A 27,744-nucleotide genomic window follows, 5' to 3' on the forward strand; every position below is an offset into this window, starting at 1 on the left:
AAAGGGGTGGGGCGGGGGGGGGGAGGGGCTGGGGGAGGGGCCGTGGGGGGAGGGGCTGTTTTCGGCAAAGACAAGTGAAGGTGGCAGGTGGGTCCCGAACTCCTGGGGTCCCTTGGGGCACTCCTGGGTCCCCTCCAAACTCCTGGGTCCTTTGGGGCACTCCTGGGTCCCCTCCAAACTCCTGGGTCCCCTCCAAACTCCTGGGTCCCTTGGGGCACTCCTGGGTCCCCTCCTGAACTCCTGGGTCCCCTCCTGAACTCCTGGGTCCCTTGGGGCACTCCTGGGTCCCTTGGGGCACTCCTGGGTCCCTCCTGAACTCCTGGGTCCCTTGGGGCACTCCTGGGTCCCTCCCGAACTCCTGGGTCCCTTGGGGCACTCCTGGGTCCCCTCCTGAACTCCTGGGTCCCCTCCTGAACTCCTGGGTCCCCTCCTGAACTCCTGGGTCCCTCCTGAACTCCTGGGTCCCTCCTGAACTCCTGGGTCCTGGGTCCCATCCCGAACTCCTGGGTCCCTTGGGGCACTCCTGGGTCCCCTCCAAACTCCTGGGTCCTGTCCCGAACTCCTGGGTCCCTTGGGGCACTCCTGGGTCCCCTCCAAACTCCTGGGTTCCTTGGGGCACTCCTGGGTCCCCTCCAAACTCCTGGGTCCTTTGGGGCACTCCTGGGTCCCTCCTGAACTCTTGGGTCCCTTGGGGCACTCCTGGGTCCCCTCCAAACTCCTGGGTCCTGTCCCGAACTCCTGGGTCCCTTGGGGCACTCCTGGGTCCCCTCCAAACTCCTGGGTCCCTTGGGGCACTCCTGGGTCCCCTCCAAACTCCTGGGTCCCTCCCGAACTCCCGGGTCCCTTGGGGCACTCCTGGGTCCCCCCAGAACTCTTGGGTCCCTTGGGGCACTCCTGGGTCCCCTCCCGAACTCCTGGGTCCCCTCCCGAACTCCTGGGTCCCTCCGAACTCCTGGGTCCCTCCCGAACTCCTGGGTCCCCTGAGAACTCCTGGGTCCCCTCCCAAATTCCTGGGTCCCTTGGGGCACTCCTGGGTCCCCTCCTGAACTCCCGGGTCCCTTGGGGCACTCCTGGGTCCCTCCTGAACTCCTGGGTCCCTCCTGGAGTTTTTTGGGGGGTGACCTTTGACCCCACCCCCCACCCCTAAAGGTCATGGAACCGCATGAGGCCCCTCCCCCCGAGGTGAGAAATTGGGGCAGTTTGGGGAAAATTGGGGAATTTGGGGGGATTTGGGGGATTTGGGGAAATTTGAGGAGAAGGGGCTGATTTTGGGGTTAAAATAATTAAATTTGCTGTAAATCTCATTAATTTTGAAGCAGCTGGTGCCAATTTTGGGGTAAAAACTGTCAATTTAGGGGGCAAAACGATTCACTTTTGGGGGTAGAAGTGGGGAAATTGGGGCAAAACGGGTTAAATTTGGGGGCGGGTGGGGCTGATTTTTGGGGGGGGGTTGAACGTTCCAATAAAAGGGTGAAAATGGTGAGATTTTGGGGTGAAAAGGGCGGGTTTTGGGTCCAACCTGTGCCTCCCCCCCCCCCCCCCCCCCCCAGCAGGGGGCGCTGCTGGACACGCCCCATGGGGCCGTGCGGGTCACGTGGGCGGGGTCGCCCCGCCCCTCCCGCCCCGCCCTCCTCACCTTCCCGGATGTCGGACACACCCGTGAGTCCCCGCCCACCCCCCCGGACGCCTGGGTCCCCTAGTTTGGGGCACTCCTGGGTCCCCTAGTTTGGGGCACTTCTGGGTCCCCTCCGATCTCCTGGGTCCCTTGGGGCACTCCTGGGTCCCTTTTAGTGGTCTTTTTAAGGGGATTTTGGTGGGTTTTGGGTCCGCCCGGATGCCTGGGTCCCCTAGTTTGGGGCACTCCTAGGTCCCCTAGTTTGGGGTACTCCTGGGTCCCCTCCCAAACTCCTGGGTCCCTCGGGGCACTCCTGGGTCCCTCCCGAACTATTTGATCCCTTGGGGCACTCCTGGGTCCCCCCCGAACTCCTGGGTCCCTTGGGGCACTCCTGGGTCCCCCCCGAACTATTTGATCCCTTGGGGCACTCCTGGGTCCCTCTTGGGGCACTCCTGGGTCCCTCTTGGGGCACTCCTGGGTCCCCTCTCGAACTCCTGGGTCCCCTCCCGAGCTCCTGGGTCCCTTGGGGCACTCCTGGGTCCCCTCCCGCACTCCTGGGTCCCCTCCCGCACTCCTGGGTCCCTTGGGGCACTCCTGGGTCCCCTCCCGAACTCCTGGGTCCCTTAGGGCACTCCTGGGTCCCCTCCAAACTTCTGGGTCCCTTGGGGCACTCCTGGGTCCCTTTTAGGGCTGTTTTTAAGGGGATTTTGGTGGGTTTCGTGTCCCCCCGGACTCCTGGGTCCCCTCCCGAACTCCTGGGTCCCTTGGGGCACTCCTGGGTCCCTCCCTAGACCAGACGTGCTTCGCGCCGCTATTCGCCCACGAGGAGATGCAGGAGATCGTCCGCAACTTCCTATTGGTCCACGTGGACCCGCCCGGCATGGAGGACGGAGCCCCGCCTACCCGCCTGGGTGCGTGACCTTTGACCCCCATTGACCCCCAGTTGACCCAGTTCACCCATTGACCCCAGTTGAACCTCAACTGTACCCCAGTTGACCCCCATTGCCCCAGTTGACCCCCATTGACCCCCAGTTGACCCATTGACCTTGTTGACCCCCAACGTGACCCCCAGTTGCCACCCATTGACCCCCAGTTGCCACCCATTGACCCCCAGTTGACCCACTTGACCCCCATTGACCCCCAACTTGACCCTCAGTTGCCCCCATTGACCCTCAGTTGCCCCCCATTGACCCCCAGTTGATCCCCTTGACCCCCATTGACCCCCAGTTGCCCCCAGTTGACCCCATTGACCCCCAACTTGACCCCATTGACCCCCAGTTGATCCCATTGACCCCCATTGACCCCCAGTTGACCCAGTTCACCCATTGACCTTGTTGACCCCCAACTTGACCCCATTGACCCCTATTGACCCCCAGTTGATAGCAGTTGACCCATTGACCTTGTTGAGCCCCCAACTTGACCCGATTGACCCCCATTGACCCCCATTGACCCCCAGTTGAACCCAGTTGACCCAGTTGACCCATTGACCCCCAGTTGACCCTGTTGACCCCTATTGACCCCCAGTTGATCCCAGTTGACCCCATTGCCCCCCAGTTGACCCCATTGCCCCCATTGACCCCCAGTTGACCCTGTTGACCCCTATTGACCCCCATTGACCCCCAGTTCACCCCATTGACCCCCAGTTCACCCCATTGACCCCCAGTTGACCCCTATTGACCCCCACTTGATCCCAGTTGACCCCGTTGCCCTCCAGTTCACCCCATTGACCCCCCTGACCCCCATTGCCCCCCAGTTGACCCCATTGACCCCCTGACCCCCGTTGACCCCTTGTCCCCGCCCACAGGTACCAATACCCCTCATTGGACCAACTGGCTGAGCTGCTCCCATTGGTCCTCGAGCGTCTCAAGTGAGTTGGGGGGCGACTTGGGGGACGGAGGGGGCTGTCACGTGACCCCGTGACCTCTAACCCCGCCCCCCCTCTGCCCCATAGCGTGGCCACCGTCATCGGGATAGGGGTGGGGGCCGGAGCCTTCGTATTGGCCAAATTCGCGGTGAGTCACACGGGGGCGGGGCCTGGGGGGCGTGTGGGGTCCCCATTGGTCCCCGTGGGTCTCTGTGGGTCCCCATTGGTTTCTGTGGGTCTTTATGGGTCCCCATTGGTCTTTATGGGTCCCCATTGGTCTCTGTGGGTCCCCATTGGTCTCTATGGGTCTCTGTGGGTCCCCATTGATCTCTATGGGTCCCCATTGGTCCCCTATGGGTCCCCATTGTTCTCTATGGGTCTCTATGGGTCCCCATTGGTGTCTATGGGTCTGTGTGGGTCCCCATTGTTCTCTATGGGTCTCTATGGGTCCCCATTGGTGTCTATGGGTCTGTGTGGGTCCCCATTGGTCTCTATGGGTCCCCATTGGTCCCCATTGCTCTCTATGGTCTCTATGGGTCCCCATTGGTCCCATTGTTCTCTATGTGTCTCTATGGGTCCTCATTGGTCTCTATGGGTCCCCATTGGTCTCTATGGGTCTCTATGGGTCCCCATTGCTCTCTATGTGTCTCTATGGGTCCCCATTGGTCCCCATTGGTCCCCATTGTTCTCTATGTGTCTCTATGGGTCCCCATTGCTCTCTATGGGTCCCCATTGCTCTCTATGGGTCTCTCCCCACAGCTCCAGCGCCCCCTGCAGGTCGAGGGCCTCGTTCTCGTCAACCTGGACCCCAAGGCCCGCGGTTGGATGGATTGGGCGGCGCACAAGGTGGGCGGGGCTTGAGGGGGCGGGGTCAGGGGGCACCCAGAGGCTCCTATTGGGTCCCTATGGGTCTCACCGATCCCTCCCCCCGCAGCTCATGGGCCTGACGGCGTCGACCAATGAGCTGATCCTGGGTCACCTGTTCAGCCAGGTCAGGGGTCAGTGGGCGGGGCTGGGGGGGCGGGACCCGGGGTGGGGGGCGTGGCCACTGGTCTGTACTGGTTTGTAGGCGGAGCTGGCGCTGGCCCCGCCCCCCGTGCGGCAGCTGCGGGAGAGACTGGAGGGGGCACCCAACGCGGGGCTGTTCTGGGCCATGTACAACAGGTGCGGGTTTGGGGTGGGGGTCAATGGGGGTCAATGGGGGTCAGTGGGGGTCAGTGGGGGTCAATGAAATCAATGGGGGTCAATGGGGATCAATGAGGGTCAATGGGAGTCAATGGGGGGGGGTCAATGAGGGTCAATGGGAATCAATGGGGGTCAATGGGGATGAAGGGGGGTCAATGGGAGTCAGTGGGGGTCTAATATGGGAGTCAGTGGGGGTCTAATGTGGGTCTAATGGGGGTGAATGGGGGGGTCAATGGATGAATGGGGGTCAATGGGGGGGGTCAATGGGGGTCAATGGGAATCAATGGGGGTCAATGGGAATCAATGGGGGTCAATAAGGGTCAATGGGGGTGGGGTCAATGGAGATCAGTGGTGGTCAATGGGACAATGGGGGTCAATGGGATCAATGGGGGTCGGTGGGGGTCAATGAGGGTCAATGGGCGTCAGTGGGGATCAATGGGGGGAATCAGTGGGGGTCAATGGGGGTCAATGGGGGGGGTCAATGGGGGGTCAATGGGAATCAATGGGAGTCAATGGGAGGGTCAATGGGGGGGGTCAATGGGGGTCAGTGGTGATCAATGGGGGGTCAATGGGGAATCAATGGGGGGTCAATGGGGTCAATGGGGCTGTGGCCCACACTGGCCCCTTTGCAGCCGCGGTGACCTGGGCCTGGAGCGCAGCGGTGCCGAAGCCTGCGGTGAGTGACCTTTGACCCCTGACCCGTCCCTCCCGCTTCAAACCGGTGACCCCTCCTCTCCGGGTCTCTCTGCTTTCCCATTGGTCTCTATGATCACTCTGGCCCCGCCCCCCTCCCCCAGCTGTCCCGTCCTATTGGTCGTCGGTGATGGGTCCCCACACGAGGACGCCGCGGTGAGTTGACCTTTGACCCCCTCCCCCGAGGTCACGTGACCCCCACACGGTGTCACGTGACCTGACGTGACCCCGCCCCCCCCCCTGCAGGTCGAGTGCAACGCCAAGCTGGACCCCACCCAGACCTCCTTCCTCAAGGTGACCTTTGACCCCGTGACCTCTGACCCCCCCACTATATGACCTCTAACCCCACCCCCTGACCTTTGACCTCCCACAGATGGCGGATGGAGGGGGGCAGCCCCAGATCACCCAGGTAAGGAGGGGGCGGAGTCAAGGGTCAAAGGTCAGGGTCGCCAAGACCTTGACCTTGACCTTTGACCCCAGCCGGCCAAGCTGACCGAGGCCTTCAAGTACTTCGTGCAGGGGATGGGATACAGTGAGTAATTAACGCTAATTAGTGCACTAATGAGCCCATTAACAACCCCCCGAGGGGGAGTTCAGGTCCCATAGGGGGTAATTAACACCCTATGGGGGTAATTAAGACCTTATGATGGTAATTAAGACTCTTAGGGGGGTAATTAAGACCCCAGAAGGTTAATTAACCCCACTGGGGGACAGAGGTGGGGAGGTTAATTAATGTGTAATTAACGAGATAATTAATAGCGCTGGGAGGGTAATTAAGGGGCTGAGGTGGTAATTAGTGCCCCCCGGGGTTAATGAGGATTAATTAAGGATTAATAGTGGTCAATTAGTGGTTGGTTGGGGTCAATTAGTGGTTGGTTAGAGGTCAATTAGGGTTAATTGGGGGTTATGTGGGGTCTATTAGGGGTTAATTAGGGTGTCAATTAGGGGTAATTAGGTTTAAATTTGGGGTCAATGAGGAGTCATTTGGGGTTAATAGCAGCTAAAGAGGTTAATTAGGGGATCAATTAGCGGGTCAATTGGGGTTAATAGGGGTCAATGAGGGGTAATTAGGGTCAATACGGATGATTTGGGTTAATAATAGGTGTTAATTAGTGGTTAATGGGGCTAATTAGTGTTAATTGGGTGCTCAGTCCCCCTGGTGCTGCAGCGCGGGTGGAGCCGGGGGCCAGGTAGGAGCGATGACGTCATTGCCGAGGTCACGTGATGCCACCGGCCCCGCCCACCCCCGTGACATCACAACCCCACCCCCCCCCCCCCCCGAGTGACGTCACGTGTGATGCCATTAACACACTGGGGGTCAGTGGGCGGGGACTGGGTGGGGGTCAATGGGAATCAATGGGAGGGAGTGGGCGGGGTCAATGGGGACCAATGGGGGGTGACTTGGGGGAGGGAGTCAGTGGGAGGCATTGACGTGGCTCAAGGGGCGTGTCCAAGGAGGGGGCGTGTCCTGATTGGCGGGTCCCGATTGGTGTGTCCTGATTGGCAGTGGCCACGTCCCGCCATGACGCGCCTGTCCCGCTCCAGAACCGCCTCCCTCTGTAGCGTCAGTTCCGGCGGGGGCGGGGACAGCGAGCGGGGGCGGAGCCGAACTCTGTCACGTGGCAGCGTGGGGGGTGGGGCCAGGGACACGCCCCCTCCCCCCTGAGCCCGGAAACCTCGCGGAACCGCCCCAAAACGACCCCGAAACTGCCCCAAAACGACCCCGAAACTGCCCCAAATATCCCCTGGTCCCTCCCGAACTCCTGGGTCCCTCCCGAACTCCTGGGTCCTTCCCGAACTCCTGGCTTCCCAATTGCCACAAGATGCCTCGGAACTGCTCCAAAACCTCGCAAAACTGACCCAAAATTCAAGCCGACCCACCCAATGGAATCCCCCCCCACTCCCCAAACCCCTAAAGTATTTCAGACCCCCTTAAAGCCCCAAAATCCCCTCCCCCCTCCCCCCAAAACCTCCCTCCACATCCCCCCACCCCCCTTAAACCCCCCAAATCCCAACACCCCCCCCCCCCCAAAATTTTGGGACCCCCCCCAGACCTCCCCATAGGCCCCCCCCCCTCCAATAACCCCGCTATTAAAACCTTTCATTCATCCAACCCACGCTCCCTCATTCACTAAAACGGGGCGTGGGAACTGGAGCGATCGCTGATTGGCCGAGCGCGCCGAGAGGAGGGGCGGAGCGACCCCCCTCATTCACCGAGGCGGCCAATGGGAGCGCGCGGCGCCAACGGGGAGGGTTGAGGGCAGTGGCCAATGAGAGCGCGGCCACGCCCCCCGGAGGGCGGGCAGCGGCCAATGGGAGCGCGAGGGCCTGCGCCTCAGTCGCCGCGCGGGAGCCGGAGCGATCGCATCGTGGGCGGTAACGAGGAGGGGGGGGGTGGGGGGTTTATCGTCTCGTATCGCGGTTTATATCGCGATATAGACCTCGCGATCACGGTTCCCGACCCGCGTTCCCCCGCCGCCGCCAGCCGAGGGCGGGGACCGGGTTTTAGCGGCGTCGCAGAGCAGTAAGCGGCTCCTTCTTCACCCGGCGCGGGGAGAAAGCGGCTCCCACCCCCGCCTCGGATTTTGGGGGGTCGTACAAGCGCCATCGGGGGATTCCGGAGCCGATCGGGTGTTTCCGGGGACAATCGGAGGGTCCCGGGAGGGTTCGGGGGTTTCCGTGACCAATCGGAGGGTCCCGGGAGGGTTCGGGGGTTTCCGGAGCCAATCGGAGGGTCCCGGGAGGGTTCGGGTGTTTCCGGGACCAATCGGAGGGTCCCGGGAGGGCTCGGGGAGGGGAGGTTTCGGGGCCAATCAGAGGGTCCCGGGAGGGTTCGGGGCCAATCGGAGGATCCCGGGAGGGTTCGGGGGTTTCCGGGGCCAATCGGAGCGTCCCGGTGGGGAGGGTTCGGCTTTTTCCGTCTCTGCTCGGGTGTTTCCGTCTCCTGACGGCCGCTTTTTCCCGCCTCAGGTGGAGCCGAACGGGGAAGCGGCGCCGCAGAGCCACTTAAAACCTCATTTCTTTCAATTCCGTTATTTAAACCCGTTCATTAAACTCTTTCTGTTCAATTTATCCTCTTTTCTGGTTGTTTTTGCGTGGTTTTGGGCGTTATTTTTTTGTTTGAAAGTGATGAAAAAATGGGATAAACGGGGGGAAATAAACATTAAAAAATAAAGGAGAAAAATGTTAAAACTGGTAATAAAGGGAACAATATTTTCAAAGGATATTAAAGGGAAAAAAGCGCGAAAATGGGGGAAATTGATTAAACAAAAGCGGAATAAGGTGGGGGGGCGGGGCCTGGAAAGTGGCGGGAAAATCCGCGGCGGGGATTGGCTGCGGAGGCGCCGCCATCTTGTGTGTGGCGCGGGCGCCATTTTGAGTGTGGCGGAAGGCGCGCGGTTTTCAGGGCGGAAGGGGCGGGGGCGTGGGGCGGAAGGGACGAGCTTGGCGCTCTAATGGCGGCTCCCGAGGCGGCGGCGGCGGCCGAAGGGGAAAATGGCGATGGGGATGAGGACGAGGAGGCGCTGAAGAGGCTGGAGGTGAGTCCCGAACGCCTAGGTCCCTTTTCGGGGGGGTCCCGAACTCCTGGGTCCGTTTCAAGGGGCGGTTCCCTGGACGCCTGGGTCCCTCGGGGCACTCCTGGGTCCCTTGGGGCACTCCTGGGTCCCTTCTGAATGCATACCTGTGTTATGAACTCATTGGGGTACTCCTGGGTCCCCTGGGGTACTCCTGGGTCCCTCCCAAGGCCTGGGTTCCTGCTGAGCTCATTGGGGCACTCCTGGGTCCCTTGGGCACTCCTGGGTCCCTTGGGGTACTCCTGGGTCCCCTCCCTGAATTCCCTTGGGCACTCCTGGGTCCCTTGGGGTACTTCTGGGTCCCTTCTGAATTCTCTGGGGTACTCCTGGGTCCCCTGGGGTACTCCTGGGTCCCTCCCAAATGCCTGTGTGCCTTCTGAACTCATTGGGGTACTCCTGGGTTCCCTGGGGCACTCCTGGGTCCCTTCTGAATGCATGCCTGTGTTCTGAGGTCATTGAGGCACTCTTGGGTCCCTTGGGGTACTCTTGGGTCTTTTCTGAACCCCTTGGGGTACTCCTGGGTCCCCCGGGGTACTCCTGGGTCCCTCCCAAGTCATGGATGCCCGCTGAGCTCATTGGGGAACTCCTGGGTCCCTTGGGGCACTCCTGGGTCCCTCCTGAATGCATGCCTATGTTCTGAGCTCATTGGGGTACTCCTGGGTCCCCTGGGGTACTCCTGGGTCCCCTCCCCAAATGCTGTGTGCCTCCTGAACTCATTGGGGCACTCCTGGGTCCCTCCTGAACTCCTTGGGGTACTCCTGGGTCCCTTGGGGTACGCCTGGGTCCCTCCTGAACACCTTGGGGTACTCCTTGGTCCCTTGGGGTACTTCTGGGTCCCTTGGGGTACTCCTGGGTCCCTCCTGAACTCATTGGGGCACTCCTGGGTCCCCCCTGCAGGAGCTGGTGTCCGAACTTCACCGTTTCCGCGACAACCTCCCCAAGAAGCCGCGTGACCCCGACGGTGACCCCGACGGTGACCCCGCGGGTGACCCCGCTGACCCCGAGGCCCTTGCCCGGCAAATGGAGGCGACGCTGCGGCTCATGGACCAGGTGACAGGTAACGCCCACACCCAACATGGCGGCCGCGACGGTCTCCATGGCGACCGGACACACCCAAACATGGCGGCCGCGATGGTCTCCATGGCGACCGGACACACCCAACATGGCGGCCCCCGCCGGTCTCCATGGCAACACGACCACATTCAATATGGGAGCTGGGTCTTCACTTGCCACACTCAATATGGCGGCTGGGCCTGGTCGCCATGGATACCTCTCTAGCCGCCATGTTGAGTGTGGCCTGGTCTCCATGGATACCAGGCCCGGCGGCCATATTGAGTGTGGCCTGGTCGCCATGGATACCTCCCTAGTGACCACATTGAGTGCAGCCTGGCGGCCATATTGAGTGTGGCCTGGTCTCCATGGATACCAGGCCTGGTGGCCATATTGAGTGTGGCCTGGTCGCCATGGACACCTCCCCAGCCGCCATATTGAGTGTGGCCTGGTCGCCATGGACACCTCCCCGGCCGCCATATTGAGTGTGGCCTGGTCGCCATGGTCACCTCCCTGGCCGCCATATTGAGTGTGGCCTGGTCTCCATGGACACCTCCCCAGCCGCCATATTGAGTGTGGCCTGGTCGCCATGGACACCTCCCCAGCCGCCATATTGAGTGTGGCCTGGTCTCCATGGTCACCTCCCCAGCTGCCATATTGAGTGTGTCCTGGCTGCCATATTGAGCGTGTCCTGGTCGCCATGGATACCAGGCCCAGCCGCCATATTGAGTGAGTCCTGGTTGCCATGGACACCTCCCTAGCTGCCATGTTGAGTGTGGCCTGGCGGCCATCTTGAGTGTGTCCTGGTCTCCTTGGACACCTCCACAGCCGCCATATTGAGTGTGGCCTGGTCGCCATGGACACCAGGCCCAGCCGCCATATTGAGTGAGTCCTGGTCTCCATGGACACCTCCCCAGCTGCCATATTGAGTGTGGCCTGGTCGCCATGGACACCAGACCCAGCCGCCATATTGAGTGAGTCCTGGTCTCCATGGACACCTCCCCAGCTGCCATCTTGAGTGTGTCCCGCTCGCCATGGACACCTCCCCAGCCGCCATATTGAGCGTGTGGCGGCGGCCATGCTGATCGCGTCCCCGTCCCGCAGTGTCCCCGTGCGGGCGCGCGCGGGCGCTGGTGCTGCGCGCGCAGGCGCTGGGGGTGTCCCCGCGGGGGCTGCCGCGCGCCGAGCAGGCGCTGGGCCGGGCGCTGAAGCTGAACCCGGCGCTGAGCCGCGCCTGGACGCGGCTCGGGGAGCTGCGCTGGCGCCGCGGGGACCTGCCGGGGGCGCTGCTCTGCTTCCGCGGCGCGCTGCAGCACGTGAGCACCGCGCGGCGCCGCGGGGGCGGTTTGGGGCGGGTTGGGGGATTTTGGGGTCGGTTTGGGGCTTTTGGGGTCGGTTTGGGGGTTTTGGGGTCAGTTTGGGGGATTTTGGGTCAGTTTGGGGGCTTTTGGGGTCGGTTTGGGGCTTTTGGGGTCGATTTGGGGCTTTTGGGGTGTTATTGGGTGGTTTTGGGGGTTTGGGTGTTAATTAAGGGGTTAATTGTGGGGATTTGGTGGCCATCTTGAGTGTGGCCTGGTTGCCATGGAGACCAGGCCCGGCTGCCATCTTGAGTGTGGCCTGGTCGCCATGGATACCAGGCCCGGCCGCCATATTGAATGTGGCCTGGTTGCCATGGAGCCCAGGCCTGGCCGCCATCTTGAGTGTCGCCTGGTCGCCATGGATACCAGGCCCGGCCGCCATATTGAGTGTAGCCTGGTTGCCATGGAGCCCACCCTGGCCGCCATCTTGAGTGTGGCCTGGTTGCCATGGAGACCAGCCCCTGACTGCCATCTTGAGTGTGGCCTGGTTGCCATGGAGCCCAGGCCCGGCCGCCATCTTGAGTGTGGCCTGGTTGCCATGGAGACCAGCCCCTGACTGCCATCTTGAGTGTGGCCTGGTTGCCATGGAGCCCAGGCCCGGCCGCCATCTTGAGTGTGGCCTGGTTGCCATGGAGCCCAGGCCTGGCCGCCATCTTGAGTGTGGCCTGGTTGCCATGGAGCCCAGGCCTGGTCGCCATGGATACCAGGCCCGGCCGCCATATTGAGTGTGGCCTGGTCGCCATGGATACCAGGCCCGGCCGCCATATTGAGTGTGGCCTGGTTGCCATGGAGCCCAGGCCCGGCCGCCATCTTGAGTGTGGCCTGGTTGCCATGGAGCCCGGGCCTGGCCGCCATATTGAGTGTGGCCTGGTTGCCATGGTGACAATTAAGGCGATTTGGGGGTTAATTAAGAGGATTTTGGGGCTAATTAAGGGCATTTTCGGGCTAATCGAAGGGATCTGGGCCACCACTGAAGTCAATTTGGAGTTTATTTATGGATTTTGGGGGTTAATTAAGGGGTTCATTGAGGGGCCGGGCGGCCATCTTGAGTGTGGCACCTCCTCCCTGTAACATGTCCCGAAATGTCCCGAAATGTGTGGAAATGTCCCCGAACGCGGGCAGGGGGAGGACGCGGAGGCGCACCGGCTGCTGTCCATGGCGCTGCGGGCCGGGGGGGCGGCGCGGGGAGGGGACGGCGACGGCGACAACATGGCCGCCCTGCGCGAGAGCCGCCAGCAGGCCGAGGCCGCCGTGCGCTGCGACCCCGCCGACGGGAGCAGCTGGTGTACGGGGGGGTTAATGGGGGGAAGTTTGGGGGGGTCGTTTGAGGGGGTAATGGGGGATTTGGGGGGTTTAATGGGGGGAAAGTTGGGGGGTTAATGGGGGATTTGGGGGGTTTAATGGGGGGAAAGTTGGGGGGTTAATGGGGGATTTGGGGGGTTTAATGGGGGGAAATTTGGGGAGAAAGTTGGGGGGTTAATGGGGGATTTGGGGGGTTTAATGGGGGGAAATTTGGGGGTTTAATGGGGGGAAATTTGGGGGGAAAGTTGGGGGGTTAATGGGGGATTTGGGGGGTTCAATGGGAGGAATTTGGGGAGAAAGTTGGGGGTTAATGGGGGATTTGGGGGGTTTAATGGGGGGAAATTTGGGGGGAAAGTTGGGGGGTTAATGGGGGATTTGGGGGGTTTAATGGGGGGAAATTTGGGGGGAAAGTTGGGGGGTTAATGGCGGATTTGGGGGGAAAGTTGGAGGGTTAATGGGGGATTTGGGGGGTTTAATGGGGAGAAAGTTAGGGGGAAAGTTGAAGGGTTAATGGGGGATGTGGGGGGTTTAATGGGGGGAAATTTGGGGGGAAAGTTGGAGGGTTAATGGGGGATTTGGGGGGTTTAATGGGGGGAAATTTGGGGGGAAAGTTGGGGGGAAAGTTGGGGCGTTAATGGGGGGAAATTTGGGGAGAAAGTTGGGGGGTCAATGGGGGGAAATTTGGGGAGTAAGTTGGAGGGTTAATGGGGGATTTGGGGGGTTTAATGGGGGGAAATTTGGGGGGTTAATGGGGGGAAATTTGGGGGGAAAGTTGGGGGGTTAATGGGGGATTTGGGGGGCTTAATGGGGGAAATTTGGGAAATTTGAAGGTTTCATGGGGGATTTGGGGGTAAAATTTGGGGGTTTTAGGGGGGGAGATTTAAGGGGAAATTTGTGGGTTTAATGGGCGATTTGGGGAAGAATTTTGGGGGTTAAATGGGGGGTGGAATTTGGGGAGAAATGTGAGGGTTTAATGGGGGGAAATTTGGGGGTTTCTTGGGGGATTTGGGGCTTTAATGGGGGTTTGGGGGAAGAATTTTGGGGTCCAAGGGGGGATTTGATTGGAGGGGAATATTTTGGAGGTTTAATGTGGGATTTGGGGGTTTAATGGGATCTGGGGCCACTGGGGGAGGAGTTTGGGGTCCAAAGGGGGAGATTTGGGTGGATTTGGGAGTTTAATGTTTGTTTTTTGGGGGGATTCTGACTCCCCCTTTTCTCCCCCATAGACGTGCTGGGCAACGCGTACGTGTCGCTGTTTTTCGGTGGGGGGCAGAACCCCCAGGACGCCCAGCGGGCCTTGGGGGCCTATGCACAGGCTGTAAGTGTGGGGCTGGGGGGCGTTTTTGGGGAAAAAACAGTTTTTTTGGGGAAAAAAATGAGGTTTTTGGGGCCTTCGGGCCTACAGGGTTGAGTCAGGCCTGGGTGGTTGCTATGGGGGGGTAGTTGCTAAGGGGTGTGGCCAAGCGAGCACAGCGGGCCTATGGGATTGCGGAGTGGTTGCCAGGGGGCGTGGCGTTGCTAGGGGTGTGGCCAAGGGAGCACAGCGGGCCTATGGGATTGTGGAGTGGTTGCCAGGGGGCGTGGCGTTGCTAGGGGTGTGGCCAAGCGAGCACTGCGGGCCTATGGGATTGTGGCGTGGTTGCCAGGGGGCGTGGTGTTGCTAGGGGCGTGGCCATGGTGGCCTTATATAGCCCTGGGGGTTGCTAGGGGGCGTGGTGTTGCTAGGGGCGTGGTCATAGTGTGCTTATATAGCCCTGGGGGTTGCCAGGGGGCGTGGCGTTGCTAGGGGGCGTGGTCGCCTGGTCTATCAGGCTTTGCCGGTTGCTATGGGTGGTTGCTAAGGGGCGTGGCTGACTCCCATTTCCCCCCTGCCCCACCAATCAGGAGCGGGTGGACCCCAAAGCCGCCAACAACCCCGACCTGCACCTCAACCGCGCCACCGTGAGCCAATGGGGAGCCGGCAGGGGCGGGGCGGGGGGCGTGGCTCCCGCGGTTTGGCCAATAGCGTTTAAAATTGGGGGGGGGAGGGGGCGGGGGCGGGGGGGCGGGCGGCATGCAGCGTGCTAGGCACGGCGCAGCCAATCAAATAGCGCGGGGGGGGCGAGGGGGGGTGCACGGCCAATGGGGAGGCGCCCGCTGTGCGCCGCAGCCAATCAGCGCTCTCCGGCAGCTCCTCCAATACCAGGAGCGGTTCGGGGCGGCGCTGGACGGGCTGAGCCGCGCGGCCGCGCTGGCGCCCGGGTGGGCGGAGCCTCGGCGGCGCCACGCCCACCTGCTGGACTTCCTGGAGCAGCTGCGTGCTGCGCTGGCCAATAGGGTGAGAGGGGCGTGGCTGCCTGGAGGGGGCGGGGCTTCAGGGTGGTATTTAAAGGCAGAACGGGGGCATTTGGGGCATTTTAAGGGAAATTAACATAAATAAGGGGCAATTGTAGAAATGTGAGGGGGTATTTGGGGCATTTTAAAGGGATTTGGGGGCATTATAAGGAGGTTTTTGGGGCGTTTTAAGGGGATTTTGTTGCTGAGGGATTTGGGGGGAAATCACTGGGATTTGAGGCAAGAATTTGGGGTGAATTAAGGGGTTTTTGTGTCTCCCAGGTGCGGCCCCGGGGGGGGCGGAGCCGTCGGCGGGGGCCGGAAGTGGGCGGAGCCTCGGGCGGAGGCGGCGCAAGCAACGGGCTCCACCCCCTGCGGCCAGGAGCCAATCCCGGGCAGGCGCTGAGTGGGCGGGTCCTGTTCACCCTGAGCCCCCCGGAGCGTGTCCCGCTGTGAGTGACAGCTGCCAATCAAAACGGGGGACCCAGGCGTTCGAGAGGGACCCAGGAGTGCCCCAAGGGACCCAGGAGTCCGGAGGGGACCCAGGAGTGCCCCAAGGGACCCAGGAGTCCGGGGGGAACTAAGGAGTTCAGGTTGGGACCCAGGAGTTCGAGAGGGACCCAGGCGTGCCCCAAGGAACCCAGGCGTGCCCCAAGGGACCCAGGAGTTCGGGAGGGACCCAGGATTTCCCCAAGGGACCCAGGAGTCCGGGGGGGACCCAGGCGTGCCCCAGGGGTCTGGGAGGGACCCAGGAGTCCAGGGGAGACCCAGGAGTCCGGGGAGGACCCAGGAGTGCCCCAAGGGACCCAGGAGACCGGGGGGAACTAAGGAGTTCAGGTTCGGACCCAGGAGTTCGGGAGGGACCCAGGCGTGCCCCAAGGGACCCAGGCGTGCCCCAAGGGACCCAGGAGTCCAGGGGGAACCAAGGAGTTCAGGTTGGGACCCAGGAGTTCGGGAGGGACCCAGGCGTGCCCCAAGGGACCCAGGCGTACCCCAAGGGACCCAGGCTTTTGGGAGGGGACCCAGGAGGACCCCTCCCCCCATCACGTGACCCCGCTGTCCACTCAGGGCGCTGGGCGTGGCCGTGGGGGGCGGGGCCGTGGCCGTGGTCACCGTGTACAACGCGGCGCCAGAGTGGGGGGTGGCGGTGGGGGAGGGGCTGTCGGTGCCCAACCCCCACCTGACCCTGCACCAGCACCTGCACCAGGGACAGGTAACGGGGGTCAGTGGGCGGGGTTTGCGGGCTCTGGGGTGTTACTGGTTCATACTGGGGGGGCTAGGAGGGGCTGTGGGGGGCGCTGGGACAAACTGGGGGGGCTCGGGGGTCACTGGTTGGTTCAAACTGGTGTTTACTGGTGCAGACCTTCTCCTTCCCGGGCGTGCGCGTCTCGTCTCCTCTCTCCCTATTGGTCAACGGCAAGCGCCCGCCCCCCCGGGCGCTGGCCCCGCCCCGCCTGGCGCTCTCGGCACCGCCCCCTCTGCCGGACACGCCCCCGGCGCCGCAATAAACGTGCTCTGATTGGCTGGAGTTTCCTGTGGGAAGAACGGGACGCGTCTCCATGGTTACGCGCGACATCTTGGGAGGGGCGGCGCGCGTCTCCATGGTTACGCGCGCCATCTTGGGAGGGGCAGTGTCTCTATGGCTACAGGCGCCATCTTGGGAGGGTCGACGCGCGTCTCTATGGTTACAGGCGCCATCTTGAGAGTGGCGGCGCGCGTCTCCATGGTTACAGGCGCCATCTTGGGAAGGGGCAGCGTCGCTATGGCGACGGGCGCCATGTTGGGAGGGTCGGGGCGCCCCTGCCCCATCAATTACCCCCGAAATCCCCCCAAAACACCCAAATCTCAGAGATCTCCCCCCCAAACCCCTCAAAATCGCCCCCAAGACGTCAAAGTCGCCCATAAAACCCTCAAAATCTCTCACAAATCATCATAATACCCCCCCCCGAACTCAAAAAATCCTCAGAATCGCCCGATAATGCTCAAAATCCCCCCAAACTTCGTTATATCCCACAATCCATCGGGCATGGGGGAAGGGGGGGGGGCGAAAGCGGCCACGCCTCGTTATATCCCACAATTCATCGCGCGTGGGGGAAGGGGGGGGCGAAAGCGGCCACGCCTCGTTATATCCCACAATCCATCGCGCGCGGGCGGGCGGGGGCGGTGCCTCGTTATATCCCGGCGTGCACCGCGGGCGGCCTTTGGAGCCCCCGAGGAAAATGGCTGCCGGGATATAATCCTCGTTATATCCCAGGATGCACCGCGGGTGGGGTGGGGGGGCGCGCCTCGGTATATCCCATAAAGCACCGCGGCAAGGGGCCGTCGGGACTCCGCGGTGCATTGTGGGATATACCGAGGCGCCGCCATGTTGGTTCCGGTTCCCCGTTTACTGAGGAGCGTCCGGCAGCCGCCGCTTCACGTTCGTTCCCCGTTTAACGCGGGTTTTGTTTGGGGGGGCTGGGCGGGATCCCCCCGCACTCCTGGGTCCCTCCCGCACTCCTGGGTCCCGCTCATTCCCGGTGTCCGTCCCGCAGGCTCCGGATTCGCCGCCCCCCGCCAAAACCTCCCGGACGAGGCGCCGCTGCCATGGTGAGTAAGAACCTCCCAGTGCCCATAGACCGTCCCAGTTCGTCCCAGTGACCCCAGACCCCCTCCCATTTCATCCCAGTGACCCCAAACCCCCTCCCAGTAACTCCCAGTGACCCCAGACCCCCTCCCAGTTCGTCCCAGTGACCCCAAACCCCCTCCCAGTAACTCCCAGTGTCTCCCAGTTCATCCCAGTGACCCCAAACTCCCTCCCAGTAACCCCCAGTGTCTCCCAGTATCACCCCAGTAACATCCCAGTGCCCCATAGACCGTCCCAGTTCATCTCAGTGACCCCAAATCCCTTCCCAGTAACTCCCAGTGTCTCTTAATGGTTCCCAGTATCACCCCAATAACATCTCAGTGCCCCATAGACCCGTCCCAGTTCATCCCAGTGACCCCAAACCCCCTCCCAGTAACTCTCAGTGTCTCCCAGTTCATCCCAGTGACCCCCAAACCCCTCCCAGTAACTCCCAGTGTCTCCCAGTATCACCCCAGTAACATCCCAGTGCCCCATAGACCGTCCCAGTTCATCCCAGTGACCCCAACCCCCCCTCCCAGTAACTCCCATTGTCTCCCAGTATCACCCCAGTAACATCCCAGTGCCCCATAGACCGTCCCAGTTCATCCCAGTGACCCCAAACCCCCTCCCAGTAACCCCCAGTGCCTCCCAGTCCTTCCCAGTGCCCCATAGATCCCTCCCAGTCCCCCCTAGTTGGTCCCAGTTTGTCCCAATAACCCTCCCAGTTCATCCCAGTTGATCCCAGTCCCATGTCCCACAATCCCTTGCAGCACGGCCGGCTCAAGCTCCGCCCCCCAGACGCCTCCCATTTGCTGAAGCGCCAGCAGAAGCTCCGCCTCTTCCTGGACAACATGGCTGCCCTGAAGGACAAGGTGACCTTGACCTTGACCTCTGACCTGACCCTGAGCCCAGTTCATCCCGGTGACCCCTCAATCTATCCCAGTTCTCCCTATGTGCGCGTGACCCCGGTGACCCCTGCCCTTGCCCCCGTCAGAGGTCACGCGAGGAGCTGGATGCTGATTTGCTGGAGGTCACGGGGTCCATCCTGGCGGCCAATCCGGAGACGGGAACAGCCTGGAGCCTGCGGCGCCGCCTGCTGGGGACACTGGGGCAGCACTGGTGAGAATGGGGGACGGGGGGGACTGGGGGTCAATGGGGGTCAATGGGGGTCAGTGGGGTCAATGGGGGTGAATGGGGATCACTGGAGGTCAATGGGGATCAATGGGAGTCAATGGGGGTCAATGGAGATGAATGGGAGTCGATGGGGATCAATGGGCGTCAATGGGGGGTCAGTGGGGTCAATGGGGATCAGTGGGGATCAATGGGGGTCAATGAGGGTGAATGGGGATCAATGGGAGTAAGTGGGGATCAATGGGGATCAATGGGAGTCAAAGGGGATCAATGGGCGTCAACGGGGATCAATGGGGGTCAATGGGAATCAATGGGGGTGAATGGGGATCAATGGGAGTAAGTGGGGATCAATGGGGGTCAATGGGGGTCAATGGGAGTCAAAGGGGATCAATGGGCGTCAATGGGGATCAATGGGGGTCAGTGGGGGTCAATGGGGATGAATGGGAGTTGATAGGGATCAATGGGCGTCAATGGGGGTCAATGGGCGGGACTGTGAGATCTAAGGCAACTGGGATGAACTGGGAGGGACTGGGATGTTACTGGGACGGGGTTTGGGGTCCCTGGGAAGAACTGGGGAATACTGGGAGGCAACTGGGAGCCACTGGGGGTTACTGGGGGTTATTGGGGTGCTACTGGGAGGGGGTTTGGGGTCCTGGGTCAATGGGGGCGTGTATTAGCCCATACTGGTTCGTATTGGTTCCTGTGGGTCTGTATGGGTTTATAGTGGCCCGTACTGGTGCATACTGGTTCATACTGGTGCATACTGGTTCGTACTGGTTTGCTGTGGGCAGGCAGGAGGAGGAGCTGCGGTTCGTGTCCGCCTGCCTGTCCCGCAGCCCCAAGTCCTACGGGTGTTGGCAGCACCGGGGGTGGGTCCTGGGACAGACGGACGCGAAAGCGCCGGCGATCAGCACCGGGATGCTGGACAGCGACCCCCGGAACTGTGAGTGCGCGGCTGGGACTGGGTTGTACTGGGTTGTACTGGGAGGGAGCCGGGAGGCACTGAGGGGGTCAGTGGGGGTCAATGGGGGTCAATGAGGGTCAATGGGAATCAATGGGAGTCAATGGGGTCAATGGGAATCAATAGGGGTCAATGGGTTCAATGGGGGTCAGTGGGTTTAATGGGGTCAATGGGAATCAGTGGGGGTCAATGGGTGTCAATGGGGGTCAGTGGGGTCAATGGGGGTCAGTGGGGTCAATGGGAATCAATGGGAGTCAATAGGTTTAATGGGGTTCAATGGGGGTCAATGGGTTCAATGGGGGTCAATGGGGGTCAGTGGGGTCAATGGGAATCAATGGGGGTCAGTGGGTTCAATGGGGGTCAGTGAGGATCAATGGGTGTCAATGGCGGTCAGTGGGGGTCAGTGGGGTCAATGGGGGTCAGTGGGGTCAATGGGAATCAATGGGAGTCAATAGGTTTAATGGGGGTCAATGGGGGTCAATGGGTTCAATGGGGGTCGATGGGGGTCAGTGGGGATCAATGGGGGTCAATGGGGGTCAGTGGGGTCAATGGGTGTAATGGGGGTCAATGGGGATCAATGGGGATCAATGGGTCAATGGGGTCAATGGGAAGGACTGGAAGGCAATTAAGGAGGATTTAGGATTAAGGATTTAGGATCATTTAGAGATACTGGGTTATACTGGTTTATACTGGGAGTTACTGGAACGACATAAAGGTGCCTCTAGGGCTCACCAGCTCTTACTGGTTTATACTGGGAACGGGTTTGGGGCTGACAAACCTTACTGGTTTGTACTGGGGGTTATTGGGATGGGGAAAGGAGCCTCTGGGGTGTCACTGGTCCATACTGGTTTGTACTGGGGGTTATTGGGATGGGGAAAGGAGCCTCTGGGGGGTCACTGGTCCATACTGGTGTGTACTGGGGGTTATTGGGATGGGGAAAGGAGCCTCTGGGGTGTCACTGGTCCATACTGGTTTGTACTGGGGGTTATTGGGATGGGGAAAGGAGCCTCTGGGGGGTCACTGGTCCATACTGGTGTGTACTGGGGGTTATTGGGATGGGGAAAGGAGCCTCTGGGGGGTCACTGGTCCATACTGGTTTGTACTGGGGGTTATTGGGATGGGGAAAGGAGCCTCTGGGGGGTCACTGGTCCATACTGGTGTGTACTGGGGGTTATTGGGATGGGGAAAGGAGCCTCTGGGGTGTCACTGGTCCATACTGGTTTGTACTGGGGGTTATTGGGATGGGGAAAGGAGCCTCTGGGGGGTCACTGGTCCATACTGGTGTGTACTGGGGGTTATTGGGATGGGGGAAAGGAGCCTCTGGGGTGTCACTGGTCCATACTGGTGTGTACTGGGGGTTATTGGGATGGGGAAAGGAGCCTCTGGGGGGTCACTGGTCCATACTGGTTTGTACTGGGGGTTATTGGGATGGGGAAAGGAGCCTCTGGGGGGTCACTGGTCCATACTGGTTTGTACTGGGGGTTATTGGGATGGGGAAAGGAGCCTCGGGGGGTCACTGGTCCATACTGGTTTATACTGGGGGTTATTGGGCTGGGGAAAAGGAGCCTCTGGGGGGTCACTGGTCCATACTGGTTTGTACTGGGGGTTATTGGGATGAGGGAAAGGAGCCTCTGGGGGGTCACTGGTCCATACTGGTTTGTACTGGGGGTTATTGGGCTGGGGGAAAGGAGCCTCTGGGGGGTCACTGGTCCACACTGGTTTGTACTGGTGCCGCAGTCCACGCCTGGGAGCACCGGTGGGCGCTGGAGGCCGATCCCGACCCCGAGGCCGAACTGGGATTCACTGGGACGTTACTGGGACGCGACTTCTCCAACTTCTCGGCCTGGAACCATCGGCTGCGCGTCCTGCGCCGGACGCCTGGGTCCCCGGGACGGGCAGGGGGCGGGGCCGTCCCCCCCGAGCGCCTGCGGCACGGTGAGTCCCGGACGCCTGGGTCCCTCCCGGACGCCTGGGTCCCTTTTTTACAAGGAGATTTTAGGGAGTTTTGTGTCCTCCTAGATACCCGGCTCCCCTATTTTGGGGCACGCCTGGGTCCCTCCCGGACGCCTGGGTCCCTTTTTTCAGCGTTTATTTTAGGGGGTTTTGTGTTCTCCCAGATACCCGGCTCCCCTATTTTGGGGCACGCCTGGGTCCCTCCCGGACGCCTGGGTCCCTTTTTTATATGGAGATTTTAGGGGGTTTTGTGTCCTCCCAGATACCGGGTCCCCTATTTTGGGGCACTCCTGGGTCCCTCCCGGACGCCTGGGTCCCTTTTTTATAAGGAGATTTTAGGGGGTTTTGTGTTCTCCTAGATAGCCGGCTCCCCTATTTTAGGGCACTCCTGGGTCCCTCCTGGACGCCTGGGTCCCTTTTTTATAAGAAGATTTTGGGGCACTCCTGAGTCCCTCCCGGACGCCTGGGTCCCTTTTTTATATGGAGATTTTAGGGGGTTTTGTGTCTTGCCAGATACATGGGTCCCCTATTTTGGGGCACTCCTGGGTCCCTCCCGGACGCCTGGGTCCCTTTTTTATAAGGGGATTTTAGGGGGTTTTGTGTATCTCCCAGATACCCGGCTCCCCCATTTTGGGGCACTCCTGGGTCCCTCCCGGACGCCTGGGTCCCTTTTTTATAAGGAGATTTTGGGGCACTCCTGGGTCCCTCCCGGACGCCTGGGTCCCTTTTTATAAAGAGATTTTAGGGGGTTTTGTGTCCTCCTAGATACCCGGCTCCCCTATTTTGGGGCACGCCTGGGTCCCTCCCGGACGCCTGGGTCCCTTTTTTATATGGAGATTTTAGGGGGTTTTGTGTCCTCCTAGATACCCGGCTCCCCTATTTTGGGGCACGCCTGGGTCCCTCCCGGACGCCTGGGTCCCTTGTTCAGGGGTATTTTAGGGGGTTTTGTGTCCTCCCAGATACCCAGCTCCCCCATTTTGGGGCACTCCTGGGTCCCTCCCGGACTCCTGGGTCCCTTTTTCAGGGGGTTTTTAAGGGGATTTTAGAGTCTTCCCAGATACCCGGCTCCCCTATTTTGGGGCACTCCTGGGTCCCCCCCGGACGCCTGGGTCCCTTTTTCAGGGTGTTTTTATAAGGGGATTTTAGGGGGTTTTGTGTCCTCCCAGATACCCGGCTCCCCCATTTTGAGGCACTCCTGGGTCCCCCCGGATGCCTGGGTCCCCCCCAGATGCCTGGGTCCCTTTTTCAGGGTGTTTTTAAGGGGATTTTAGGGGGTTTTGTGTCCTCCCAGATACCCGGCGCCCCCGTTTTGGGGCACTCCTGGGTCCCTCCCGGACGCCTGGGTCCCTCCCGGACGCCTGGGTCCCCTTTTCTCCGCAGAGCTGGAATTGGTGCAGAACGCCGTTTTCACCGACCCCAACGACCAGAGCGCCTGGGTCTACCTGCGCTGCCTGCTCTCGCGGGGTACGCCTGGGTCCCTCTCGGACGCCTGGGTCCCTCCGGAACTCCTGGGTCCCTCCCGGACGCCTGGGTCCCTCTCCCAACAGGCCCCGCCCCCCCGAGGATCATCTGGGTCCACGTGAACCTGGAGGACGCAACCGTGGCCGTGACCTTCTCGCGACCCCTCTGGGTGAGTCCCGGACGCCTGGGTCCCTTGGGGCACTCCTGGGTCCCTTGGGACAGTCTTGGGTCCCTCATTGTCTTGTTTCCCCACAGGTAGGGGAGGAGCTGACGTTGACACTGGACGGCTCCGCCCAGGAAGGGGCGTGGCGATCGGGGGAGGGGCGGCCACGCCCCAGCCACACATGGGTATCCTCCCGGACGCCTGGGTCCCTCCCGAACGCCTGGGTCCCTTCCGGATGCCCGGGTCCCTCCTGAACTTCCTGGGTCCCCCCTGAACTTCCTGGGTCCCTTGGGGCACTCCTGGGTCCCCCCTGAACTCCTGGGTCCCTTGGGGCACTCCTGGGTTCCTCCCGAACTCCTGGGTCCCTTGGGGCACTCCTGGGTCCCTCTTGAACTTCCTGGGTCCCCCCTGAACTCCTGGGTTCCTTGGGGCACTCTTGGGTTCCTCCCGAACTCCTGGGTCCCTTGGGGCACTCCTGGGTCCCCCCTGAACTCCTGGGTTCCTTGGGGCACTCCTGGGTCCCTCGGGGCACTCCTGGGTCCCTTGGGGAACTCCTGGGTCCCTCCCGAATGCTTGGGTTCCTTGACGCACCCCCAGCTCTTTGACCTGCCCCCCTCTCTGGCTCCGCCCCCTTCCCACATCCTGGTCACGTGGGCTCCAGACCCCGCCCCCCGGCAGCTGAAGCTCCGCCCAGGTGAGACCCCCCCCCTTGCCCTGCCCCTTTAAGCCCCACCCCTTTCTAACCCTGCCCCCTTTTCCTTATAAGGTGAAACTGAGGCGTGGTGGCAGGAGCCAATTGCATCGCGGGATCTCTTCTGGTGAGCCACGTGCCCCTCCCTTTAAGCCCCGCCTCCTTTAACCCAAGCCCCGCCCCCTGCTGAGTCTTGCTCCTCCCCCGCAGGCCGGAAGTGGGCGTGGCCGACCCGGAGCTGCTCCAGGAAGTGGTTGGAACCTGCCGGGAGCTGCTGGAGCTGGAGCCGAAGAGCCGGGGTGAGACCTGGGGCACTCCTGGGTCCCTTGGGGCACTCCTGGGTCCCTCCCGAACTCCTGGGTCCCCTGGGGCACTCCTGGGTCCCTCCCGAATGCCTGGGTTCTTTGGGGCACTCCTGCGTCCCTCCCAAACTCCTGGGTCCTTTGGGGCACTCCTGGGTCCCCCCCTGAACTCCTGGGTCCCTCAGGGCACTCCTGGGTCCCTCGGGGCACTCCTGGGTCCCTCCTGAACTCCTGGGTCCCTCCTGAACTCCTTGGATCCCTTGGGGCACTCCTGGGTCCCCGCTAGAACTCCTGGGTCCCTCCTGAACTCCTAGGTCCCTTGGGGCACTCCTGGGTCCCTCGGGGCACTCCTGGGTCCCCCCTGAACTCCTGGGTCCCTGGGGCACTCCTGGGTCCCCCAGAACTCCTTGGTCCCTCCCGAACGCCTGGGTCCCCAGGTTGCCTGCTGACCCTGTCCCTTCTCCTGGGGGCGCTGGACGCGCCGCGAAACGGCCCCGAGATCCAATCGATGCTGCGGGACCTACAGGTGGGCGTGGCCTATGGGGAGGGGGCGGGGTCTCTCAAGGGGCGTGTCCTGACTCGGCCCCGCCCCCAGGAGGCGGATCCACTGCGGGGCGGATTCACCAATGACCTGCGGTCGCGGGCCGAGGTGGCGCTGGGGCTGCTGGGGGCGGAGCTTGCGCAGGGGGGCGGGGCCTGTGAGCTCCGCCTCCCTAGGAAGGTAAGGGGGCGGGGCTTGGGGGGGAAGGGGTTGGGGGGGACCCAGGAGTTCTGGGGGGGACCCAGGAGTCCGGGGGGTGTTGCAGGGGGTGGGAGGGGCTGGAATTTGGGGGGTGGGTCACCTCGAGGCCCCGCCCCCCACACTGTGTCCCCGCCCCCAGGTGCTGACGTCACTTCCTCTGCTGGAGTGGGCGGGGCCGGTGACGGAGCTGGATCTGAGCAGGAACCGTCTGCGGGGGATCCCCAAAAACGTGGGGGCGCTGAGGAGGCTGAGGGTGAGTGGGGACCCAGGCGTCCGGGGGGGACCCAGGAGTGCCCCAAAATAAGGGACCTAGGAGTTCAGGGGGGACCCAGGAGTTCGGGAGGGACCCAGGAGTTCTGGGGGGACCCAGGAGTTCAGGGGGGGACCCAGGAGTTCAGGGGAGACCCAGGAGTTCTGGGAGGGACCCAGGAGTTCTGGGGGGGACCCAGGAGTTCAGGAGGGACCCAGGAGTGCCCCGAGGGACCCAGGAGTGCCCCAATGGGTTAATAGTGCAGGGGGGGACCCAGGAGTTCTGGGGGACCCAGGCGTCCGGCTGTCCATCCTCTACAGGTTCTGGACCTGTCACTCAACGAGGTCACGACCCTTTGGGGGTTCCCGCCCCTCCCCCGCCTGGAGGAGCTGGATCTCTGTGGAAACCGTGAGAACAAAGGGGTCACTGGGGGTCACTGGGGTCACTGGGGGTCACTGGGGGTCACTGGGGGTCAATGGGACAAGATTTAGGGGGTCTGGGGTGAACTGAGGGCGCTGGGTCGGGCTCTGATTGGCTCCTCCCCTTGACTCCACCCCCAGCGATCACCGATGCCTCCGCCCTCACCCCATTGGCCGCCTGCCCCCAGCTGCGCCGCATCCGATTGGCCGGCACGCCCTTGGCCGCCGCCCCCGAGAGCTCCGCCCGCCTGGCCGAGCTCCTCCCACAGGTCACCGTCGCTCTCGCCTGATTGGTCGGCGCCTCTCGGAGACTCCGCCCACTGCCCCGCAGCCCGCCTTAAAGTGGGGAGGGCAGTAAATAAAGTGACGTCACCAGAGAGAGCCCAGAATCGTGGTTTTTGGGGCAGTTTGGGGCAATATGGTGATGGGCGGGGACAGGAGGGACCCGCAGAGCCTGGGGGGTGGTTTTGGGTTGGTTTGGGGCTTTCACTGGTGTTTTGGAGCTCGGAACGGGCACGTTTTTCCCCCAAGGATCCGCCGTACAGGTGAGGATGCAGAGCGGGCCAATCAGATGCCGTGGGGGGGTGAGGGGCGGAGCGCTGGTTGGCTGCCTATGCAGTCAGTCACCACTCTCCCCACCTATCAGGTTGCTTTAGGGGCGGGCGTTGAGTGTTCTGTACTGCGCATGCCCCAAGGAGGATTTTGTGTCCTCCCATCCCCGCCGCCCCACTCCCGTCCCCGCCGCGCTCCTCCCGTCCCCGCCGCGCTCCTCCCGTCCCCGCTCCGCTCTCGTCCCCGCCGCGCTCCTCCCGTCCCCGCCGCGCTCTCGTCCCCGCCGCGCTCCTCCCGTCCCCGCCGCGCTCCTCCCGTCCCCGCCGCGCTCCTCCCGTCCCCGCCGCGCTCCTCCCGTCCCCGCCGCGCTCCTCCCGTCCCCGCCGCCGCTCCCGTCCCCGCCGCGCTCCTCCCGTCCCCGCCGCGCTCCTCCCGTCCCCGCCGCGCTCCTCCCGTCCCCGCCGCGCTCCTCCCGTCCCCGCCGCCGCTCCCGTCCCCGCCGCGCTCCTCCCGTCCCCGCCGCGCTCCTCCCGTCCCCGCCGCGCTCCTCCCGTCCCCGCCGCGCTCCTCCCGTCCCCGCCGCCGCTCCCGTCCCCGCTCCGCTCTCGTCCCCGCCGCGCTCCTCCCGTCCCCGCCGCGCTCTCGTCCCACACTCCTCCATGTTTTACTAATACTACTAATAAGAACAGAGAAAATCATACAGAATATACAAAACCAATCTTGAATGTCTCAGCAACTGCAGGGCAGGCACCCGAAGTCCTGGACTGGACTCTGCAGCCAACCGGAGCTGGATTCAGTCTCTCACTAGGCATCAGTTCACAGGGATGACTAGCAAGGTCCTCTCCTAATGTCGCCATAAGCAGAAGGAACCAAAAAGGGCCAAGAGGACAAGATCCTCGTGATCTCCCACTTTTGTATGAAGTATTCACGTGAATGGGATGTTATACACCGTTGGTCAGTTTCTTGGTCACCTGTTTCTTGTTGCCCCTCTCGCAAGATGTGAATCTGTCCCTATCAACAGGTAAGCATTCCATTGCCCCGAGAGCCCCCATTTACCTTCTTTGACCTACCTTTGTTGTCGTTCCCAGCCGATCCTGGTGTTTTCCATCCTCCGGGACTTACTTATTACTGTTGTGAGAGTCAGAGAGAAAACGAGGAGTCTCTGTGACTTACGACTGTCATAGTTGATCTACGGTATTTTAGAGACGGATTCTTGCAGGATTTATTAGTTAGTGCTGTAACTTGTAACCAAGAGTGAAAAGACACATGAACTGGTCGAATTGTATGAAAATGCACTTGTAGCAATAAATGGCATCTATTCCTTTCATCTTGTCCATGTTGTTTGTCCGTCTCAACCGCGCCAGTTAACTAAACATATAATGGGTGCCTGCTAACGAACTAACTCTTTAAGGCTTAGCCACGCAAGAAATGCTTAGTTTAGAGCTTTATGTTGAGAAGAACAGAACCCCATTGAATGCCAAGATAAGAAGTTCTACTGCACCAGCTGTAAACTTGAGGAGACAAGATAACGAAGATTTACAGCAAAAGGGGCGCTAATC

The 27,744-nt window shown here is 61.6% G+C and overlaps 3 protein-coding genes across 9 annotated transcripts; all 3 read left to right on the forward strand.

The window, feature by feature from the left end:
• Positions 1 to 1,152: 1,152 nt before the first annotated feature.
• On the forward strand, positions 1,153 to 6,582 carry NDRG2 (NDRG family member 2; the record flags this gene model as incomplete). Its single annotated transcript, XM_080361562.1, is given in 15 exon segments — positions 1,153 to 1,198; positions 1,501 to 1,659; positions 2,407 to 2,511; positions 2,514 to 2,526; positions 3,420 to 3,482; positions 3,567 to 3,627; positions 4,239 to 4,325; positions 4,414 to 4,470; positions 4,549 to 4,643; positions 5,297 to 5,344; positions 5,462 to 5,513; positions 5,604 to 5,651; positions 5,731 to 5,766; positions 5,838 to 5,889; positions 6,509 to 6,582. Coding segments are annotated over 15 exon segments (996 nt in total).
• A 2,209-nt stretch (positions 6,583 to 8,791) lies between these two features.
• On the forward strand, positions 8,792 to 16,476 carry TTC5 (tetratricopeptide repeat domain 5). Of its 3 annotated transcripts, none has more exons than XM_080361580.1 (10): positions 8,792 to 8,896; positions 9,830 to 9,989; positions 11,087 to 11,298; positions 12,463 to 12,625; positions 13,869 to 13,960; positions 14,527 to 14,583; positions 14,813 to 14,959; positions 15,238 to 15,407; positions 16,024 to 16,168; positions 16,317 to 16,476. In XM_080361580.1, the coding sequence occupies exons 1-10, from the start codon at positions 8,813 to 8,815 to the stop codon at positions 16,461 to 16,463; spliced, it is 1,377 nt and encodes a 458-aa protein (XP_080217706.1). In that variant the 5' UTR covers positions 8,792 to 8,812; the 3' UTR covers positions 16,464 to 16,476. The 3 variants fall into 3 exon arrangements, with proteins under 3 accessions (XP_080217706.1, XP_080217707.1, XP_080217708.1); XM_080361581.1 differs by having other exon boundaries at positions 14,828 to 14,959; XM_080361582.1 differs by lacking the exon at positions 14,813 to 14,959.
• Positions 16,477 to 17,332: 856 nt separating this feature from the next.
• Positions 17,333 to 27,492, forward strand: RABGGTA (Rab geranylgeranyltransferase subunit alpha). 5 transcript variants are annotated; one of them, XR_013923453.1, is made up of 19 exons: positions 17,333 to 17,374; positions 17,490 to 17,544; positions 18,331 to 18,432; positions 18,555 to 18,679; positions 19,483 to 19,634; positions 21,390 to 21,587; positions 22,986 to 23,069; positions 23,153 to 23,235; positions 23,322 to 23,414; positions 23,827 to 23,923; positions 23,996 to 24,047; positions 24,131 to 24,219; positions 24,660 to 24,748; positions 24,818 to 24,943; positions 25,104 to 25,217; positions 25,535 to 25,622; positions 25,775 to 26,178; positions 26,919 to 27,206; positions 27,274 to 27,492. XR_013923453.1 is itself a non-coding variant. In XM_080361584.1 (17 exons), exons 2-17 carry the CDS (start codon positions 17,542 to 17,544, stop codon positions 25,921 to 25,923), a joined length of 1,644 nt encoding a protein of 547 aa, XP_080217710.1. In that variant the 5' UTR covers positions 17,333 to 17,374; positions 17,490 to 17,541; the 3' UTR covers positions 25,924 to 26,459. The 5 variants fall into 5 exon arrangements, 1 of the variants encoding a protein (XP_080217710.1); XR_013923452.1 differs by having other exon boundaries at positions 26,919 to 27,492; XR_013923454.1 differs by lacking the exon at positions 24,818 to 24,943 and having other exon boundaries at positions 26,919 to 27,492.
• The last annotated feature ends 252 nt before the right edge of the window (positions 27,493 to 27,744 follow it).

The sequence above is a fragment of the Nesoenas mayeri genome, assembly GCF_963082525.1.
Source record: "Nesoenas mayeri genome assembly, chromosome: 34".
NCBI lineage: Eukaryota > Metazoa > Chordata > Aves > Columbiformes > Columbidae > Nesoenas > Nesoenas mayeri.

What these genes read in the sequence shown, in the direction of transcription:
- TTC5 (XM_080361580.1), top strand. Translation starts at nt 8,813, where the DNA reads ATGGCGGCTCCCGAGGCGGCGGCGGCGGCCGAAGGGGAAAATGGCGAT. An exon ending in TCCGCGGCGCGCTGCAGCAC is followed by an intron (nt 11,299 to 12,462) that starts GTGAGCACCGCG and finishes GAACGCGGGCAG; the next exon opens with GGGGAGGACGCGGAGGCGCA. An exon ending in GTGCTGCGCTGGCCAATAGG is followed by an intron (nt 14,960 to 15,237) that starts GTGAGAGGGGCG and finishes TGTGTCTCCCAG; the next exon opens with GTGCGGCCCCGGGGGGGGCG.
- RABGGTA (XM_080361584.1), top strand. An exon ending in CACGCCCCAGCCACACATGG is followed by an intron (nt 23,415 to 23,826) that starts GTATCCTCCCGG and finishes ACGCACCCCCAG; the next exon opens with CTCTTTGACCTGCCCCCCTC. An exon ending in GCAGCTGAAGCTCCGCCCAG is followed by an intron (nt 23,924 to 23,995) that starts GTGAGACCCCCC and finishes TTTCCTTATAAG; the next exon opens with GTGAAACTGAGGCGTGGTGG.